This window comes from Sinocyclocheilus anshuiensis, unplaced genomic scaffold (assembly GCF_001515605.1).
Source record: "Sinocyclocheilus anshuiensis isolate Anshui unplaced genomic scaffold, SAMN03320099.WGS_v1.1 scaffold270, whole genome shotgun sequence".
Classification (NCBI taxonomy): Eukaryota; Metazoa; Chordata; class Actinopteri; order Cypriniformes; family Cyprinidae; genus Sinocyclocheilus; species Sinocyclocheilus anshuiensis.
Window position 1 is genome coordinate 64,956 of NW_015546041.1, and position 6,713 is coordinate 71,668.

The 6,713-nt window shown below is 37.5% G+C and overlaps 1 protein-coding gene across 1 annotated transcript in view; it reads right to left on the reverse strand.

Annotated features, from left to right (window-relative positions):
* LOC107698948 (cadherin-2-like) overlaps positions 1-6,713 on the reverse strand; it is an 81,502-nt gene that overhangs the window by 38,757 nt on the left and 36,032 nt on the right. The window contains exon 12 of the mRNA XM_016500085.1: positions 5,208-5,441. Coding sequence (XP_016355571.1) covers positions 5,208-5,441 — 234 coding nt within the window. The remainder of the gene's footprint in view (positions 1-5,207; positions 5,442-6,713) is intronic.

Below are 6,713 nucleotides of genomic sequence, written 5' to 3' on the forward strand. Positions count from 1 at the left end.
TTATGGTTTTTTTTATTCCCAGTGAATAGGAGTTAAAACTCCCACCCGGGTGACACTACTCCAGTAACGGACCATGCAAAATACCCCAAAAATATTTAAAATATTGCAAACTAACATTGCAACCTGGCAAGCAATAATAAAATCCGAGAAGGACTTTAACTGTAAGCGACACGAGCATACGCAAAACAAAGGGAACAATAACATCTTAATGTTCAAAATGTTCAGAGGATTTATGTTTCCAACAGAGCGGAGACGAGAAAGCTGCAGAGAATCTGCTCGCCGGGAAGCAACCGCAACTGGTAGATTTAAAGAAAATTACTGCCGTTTGGCAAATAAATCACTTTACGTACTTATTCCTAACTCTTTTAACATTACCTTACATTTCAAATGTCAAGGGATCAACTTATAATCATGTTTATATGAATTATCCCGTGAACTTATTCTCTCAAATGGCCTGGGTATGTGGAGCATTCGCAGCTTATATGGACGGAATGCCACTGCTGTATATACAGTAGATTCAGGGACATTTGTGGCATTTTCTTTTCACTTTTATTGATATAAACAGTGAGGTTAGGACAGGAAAAGAAGCAGAAATGTGATCAGTAAAATGTAAAAATCTAGACTCAAATTGGTATTGCCACCAAGTCAGTTCATATGACTATGACAGCTAGGCCCCAAAACTGACAAAAAACCCATCACACGGGTATGCGGAGCATTCACAGCTTATATGGACGGAACGCCACTGCAACAAACTATTGTTCTATATCTAAAAACAATATCATTTGTAGGACATAAATTGTACCTTAATCTCTACGGCATGTTTCCAAGCAAGTCAAATGACATCACCATTATCTCTATAGCGCTTTATACAGTATAGATTGTTTCAAATATATTAAATAATTATATTGCAGTAATATATAAATAACAAAATATATAAATAAAAATAATATTTAAATTATGCAAACAGAATTCAATTCCACTGTAAAGCAGCTCTAAAAAGAAATGGAGTGTCTTACAAGCAAGTTGTCACGTTGCACACACACGAGGGACGAGGAGACGCTGGAGAATATGTTGACAGGACTTTATTTGCATGAACCAAGAGAGACGAACACAGGAAGACGTTCACAGGAAGACGTTCACAGCAAGACGTTCACAGGAAGACGTTCACAGGAAGACGTTCACAGGAAGACGTTTACAGGAAGACGTTCACAGCAAGACGTTCACAGGAAGACGTTCACAGCAAGACGTTCACAGCAAGACGTTCACAGGAAGACGTTCAACAGCGGACAGAGAACTAGGGACTGGGAACACTTTAAATACACACAGGAGGAGGGGATGACGAGACACACCTGGGATCAATGAACCATCATGGGGAACACCTGGGACAAATTAAACATGGGAAAGGAACACCTGGGGAGCAAGACACGACAAAACATGGAACAGAGTCTGACACAAGTAGCCGATTTGTTGGCAGAGGCTATTTACATTAACTCCGTCCACCAACGCCTGGCTGCAAAAGATGCCTGTTTAACTGCAGTATCAGTGGCATAGCGAGTTAAACGCAGTGATTGACGCGATTGACCTGTGTTCGACTCCATTTCCCATCACATATCAGATCAGAAAGACATTTATTTTCAATTAAAATAAAGGAAATATTTTTGGAAAAAAAAACCTTCTAATACAGTGTTATTGGGTATGGTTAGCAAAATGGTGTAGGAAGGGCTTTCTTTGTCCCAATAAGGCAGCATCCATTTAATAATATTAATAAATATGATATTTTACACTCAATATGTTATTACATACCGTTTTAAAAACGTACTTGTCAGACTCTGTTTCTGTCTTGTGTGTGTTTTGCTCCTCATGTGCCTTCCTTGCCCTAGTTTCTCCATGCCCATATTTGGTTAGTTTCCTCTTCCTGTCCTGATTATGTTGATTTAGTTCTATATGCCTCAGCTGTGTGCTATTAATTATCTTGTTTGCCTCCCAATTACTTAAGCCCTGTGTCTCCCTGTTTCTAGCATCCGCTGTCTAACGTCATTCCATCTTCCAGTCTGTATCCCCGTTGGTTCATTTATTAAAGTCTGTTTTCTTGACGTTTACTCCTCGTCTCCATGTTCCAGTGAATCGTGACAGTACTAAAGTATAAATATCTGCCACCTAACTATTATTTACATGCCTGTTGCTAAAGAAAATACTGCTATTTCAGTGTAAACAAAATGTATCATTATTTGCACTAGAATATATTGCTTTTTCCACTTAGTGTAACTGGCCAAAAAAAAAAAAAAAAGTTTAGTAAAAGACAGTTCAGTGTTGATTCAGTACTTTTCAATATGTAAAGTTAATCAATTTTTAAATGAGTTCAATTGGGCAATATAGCATTGTTTACTAGTATGAACCCCTATTACCAAGTCTTTGTAAAAAGAATGGTTAGCACATTTATTTGTAAGGTAACAGCCTCAACAGCTGTGCTGAATTAATGTTCAGTATTTGTCATGTGACAACACTTTAGCATACTACTCTGAAATATTTTGTTGCTTATTGTATACTGTTTCACATATTATTCTAATAGTAGGCTTTATACACTGTGAACTGGGCAGTAAGTAGTAAGCAGTAAGTCAGTGTGCCATTTCCAACACAGCCTATATTCTTTGCGCATATTAGGGATTTCCTGGAGCGTCATCAGTTCCATTACTTCTATGATGCATATGTAGAGTTTCTGCATGAGGGCGCCCTCCGGCTGCCAGTATGAATGAAACAGACATTAAATGGGTTAATAGCACTTATGGCCAATCCATCCTATTTTGGGTAAATTATTATTTTTATTTATTTATTTATTTATTTTTAAGTATCGGTTCAGGCACTGTTTAGGCATGGCACCATTTTAAAAGTATCGATTTGGCACTGGTATTGTAAAGAACCCAAACGATACCCAACCCTATGAATTAATTGTATAAATATAAATGCATAAGGAGGAACCGGCTGTTTTCAGAAAAGTTTCAATGGCATTTTCTATTCATCTTCCCACTCTGCAATACCTAATAAAACAGTGCTAATAAATGCAGCACTGCTTTGTTTACAGCGGTAACCAGGGAAACAGCTCTATTTCTGCTGTTCTATATCTGCCACCTGCTGTCAGACAGTGGATTTACAATTTCAAATTTTTAGAATGTTGAGATTTTTAGAATGCATATTAGCACATGTAGAACTGTTTTTGAAACAGCTAAAATATAATTTATCATCCTTTTATATATAAAAATAATTTAAAGGCTGAAATGTGAGGTTTGTCATTTTATAAAACTTTTTTTTTTTTTTGGTCCAAACTTAATTTGAACATGTAGTACATGTCAGTAGATAACATGTTATAAATATTTTTGTTAGTTTAAAATCCGGCCATTGTTTTTAACATTTTTATTTCAATGTTAATGCAAACAAAAAGTGCATAGTGCTGCTACTTTTTGTTGTTTTTCGGCATAAAACTTGTGAAATTATTTCAGTACGTGTCCAGCACATTTTAACATGTACTATGCCATGTTATACCAAAGAGATTTAAGTATTGTATAATATGGGTAGGTCTCGTACACTTTCATTTTTAAAATGTATCTTGCGAATGATAAAAAGTTTGGAGACCCCTGCATTACATGCTGATTTCCTTTTTACGAATGACCCTGAAAAGGTCGCTAGAAGCATACAAATATATAGGGGCAGTTGTGGCCTAATGGTTTGAGAGTCGGACTTGTAACCCGAGGGTTGTGGGTTCGAGTCTCAACTCTTGCAGGAATTGTAGGTGGGGGGAGTGAATAACCAGTGCTCTCTCCACCCTCAATACCACGACTGAGGTGAGACCCTTGAGCAAGGCACCGAACCCCCGACTGCTCCCCGGGCGCCGCAGCATAAATGGCTGCCCACTGCTCCGGGTGTGTGTTCACGGTGTGTGTGTGTTCACTGCTGTGTGTGTGCACTTGGATGGGTAAAATGCAGAGCACAAATTCCGGGTATGGGTCACCATACTTGGCCACACGTCACTTCACTTTCACTTTCACTTTCAATAAGCAGACGCCTCATTCATAATGCTTCACATATTGGGCCTTTTTTTTCTTCATTTTATTTACCATTTACTTTTTTTTTAGTTAAGTTTGGATGTACAGAAATTTTGTATGAAGGGAACAGAATTACATTTAACTTTTGATTAAATTTAATTGAATTAAATTCAGAATTACATTTAACTTACATTAAACTTTTGGTTTAAACCCCACCCACATCTTGTTTTATGCAAATACAGATCAAATTATTTTGCCATCGCAACAGATTCAGATGTTGTCCCTGCTGCACACCCATTATGCGTACTGTCAGCCGTCCTGTTCCTGCTAGACATCGAATGATTACATAGACTTCCAAACGCAAAATTAAAGCATTGTGGAGTTACTTTTCAGCAGTTCCCTGATAAACAACTTAAGAGGTAGGCTATGTGACCAGTATCTTGATTATGATTTTGATATGAGTCATTTTCAACCACAAATTTGTCTTGTCCAAATCTTGTCCAAATTTCTCACCAGTCTGTCATGTCAAAATCATAAGAGCTTGTATTAGTTTTTTTTTTTTTTATGTCTAAAACAATTTTTCACTGAACCTCTCCGCAAACCACCTAGCAGCACTTTTGCAGCCCTAGAGCCCAACTGAAAACTCCCATGTTGTAAGTTCTGCAAACTACGTAAACATCAGAGAGAAATGGAACATTATTTTGCATTGGAGAGACGCAACTTTTCCTCCTCATTTCAAAGGTCTGCCACTGCTAGCAAAAGACCAGTTGTGAGCTAGAATCTAGACTTCAACAACAGTAATATAGTTGAATTAGAATAGCAAAGTAATATTATTAGTATTATGCAAACTATATGGTTAAAAACTGATTTTATTTTAATAATCCAGAGACCAGAAACACCACAAGCTGGCTTTTATGCAACATTCAAATAGATTTAAAAATAAAATGCATAGCAATCAATTCAAATGTACTAAAAAAACGACTTTTTCAGTACGTCAAAAAAGGAATGTGGAATCAACTGAAGATGTGCTGTGATGCGACATATGCTTCCAGTGTAGACGGCTAGTGACCATTAGAATGAAAATCTCATTGCACACATCTGGTGTAGAAACTGATCAAGAGGCCGATGAGATGCAGTTTTCTGCGTATTTCTGTTTGTGTATTTTCTCACCACTGAGACGCGTGATTGTCCAGTTCTTCCTGACATCGCTGGGCTGTAAAGGCAGCTCAAAGGAGAAGGGTCCAACGTTGGGGTCCATGTCTGCATCCAATGCTGTGATATTAATGCCGTTGTTCTCAGGTTTTTCACACATCTCTACCTCTGGCGGGAAAACCTCTGGAGCATTATCATTTATGTCCAGGAGAAGGATCTGCAGAGTCCCGGTGCTGCTGGCCGGAGGAATCCCTGGAGACCAAACAGACTCATGATGAGCAACACTGAGAACAGGAGCATGAACAAACTGCCAGAAAACTCAAGATACGATGCATATCAAGATAAGGAGGGTGAAATACGTATTGCAATATGGGTCAATGCTGAACTAAATTTCTCCTCAGCAGTATTTAGTATAGTATTGAAAATATAGGGAATATACATCAGGGAATTAACTGGTTGAAACTGGTTCTTTAGTAAAATCTCAGTTACGATTAGGCATGGGCCGGTATGAGATTTTGACGGTATGATAACCTTAAGCAAAATATCACGGTATCACGGTATTGTCGTTACAGCTCTAAAATGTGTTATTTTTAAATGACTGGGTAAAAAAATAATAATAATAATTTCCCGGTGAACACAATATATTTTGTTTTTGAGCAACATACAGAATATTAGGAACAGTAGAATTTGTTTATTTTTTCTTTGATTTGTTTCCTAAAAAGAAGAAAAATAAAGACTGACATCTTTATTTAACCTAAATCTGTAATTACAGTTATCTAATTTTAGTTATTAATTCATATACATATAATTTATATCATTTAGTGATATAATTTCATATACTTAATTTGATTTAATAATAACCCAATTTGAAGCAAAAACAGAATGTTCTGACTAGCTTTGTGAAATTATACTACATGCCTGAAAGAAGCAAACAGCAGAAGCTCTGAATGAGATGCAGATTCACTCTTTGACAGCAGGAGGCGCTCATGGAACAGCAGATATAGTGTTTCCTTGGTTACCGCCGTAAACAAAGCAGAGCTGTGCTTATGAACAGCAAGGATACAGTGTTTCCTTGGTTACTGCCATAAACACAGCAGCACTGCGCTGAAACACTGCTTTAATATGAACTATACAGAGACGAGATTAAAAGAAAATACCACATAAACTTTTCTGAAGACAGTCAGTTCCCCTCAGAAACACATTCATATAAACCCCCAAATCAATATTGAGGATTTTCTTCCAATAGTTCGTGCATCATGAACAGTGAGTGATCTTCCTGCTACAGTATTTTTCTCTGTGCGTCCGTCTTCAGCGTCTCTGGCCTGTGTTAACGGGCGTTTACAGACTTCATATTTTCACATAAATGACATTTTGGAAAACGATTGCATTGCAACGCAGTTTGTGCAAGTCCAGAACAGAGACAAGTTGCTTGCAATAAGACAAAAAATGGCCGGTTGCTGATCGCGTAAGCTCCAGAGAAAGCTCCTTAGATCGTCCATCCTACACACACGTGACTGACCGCTC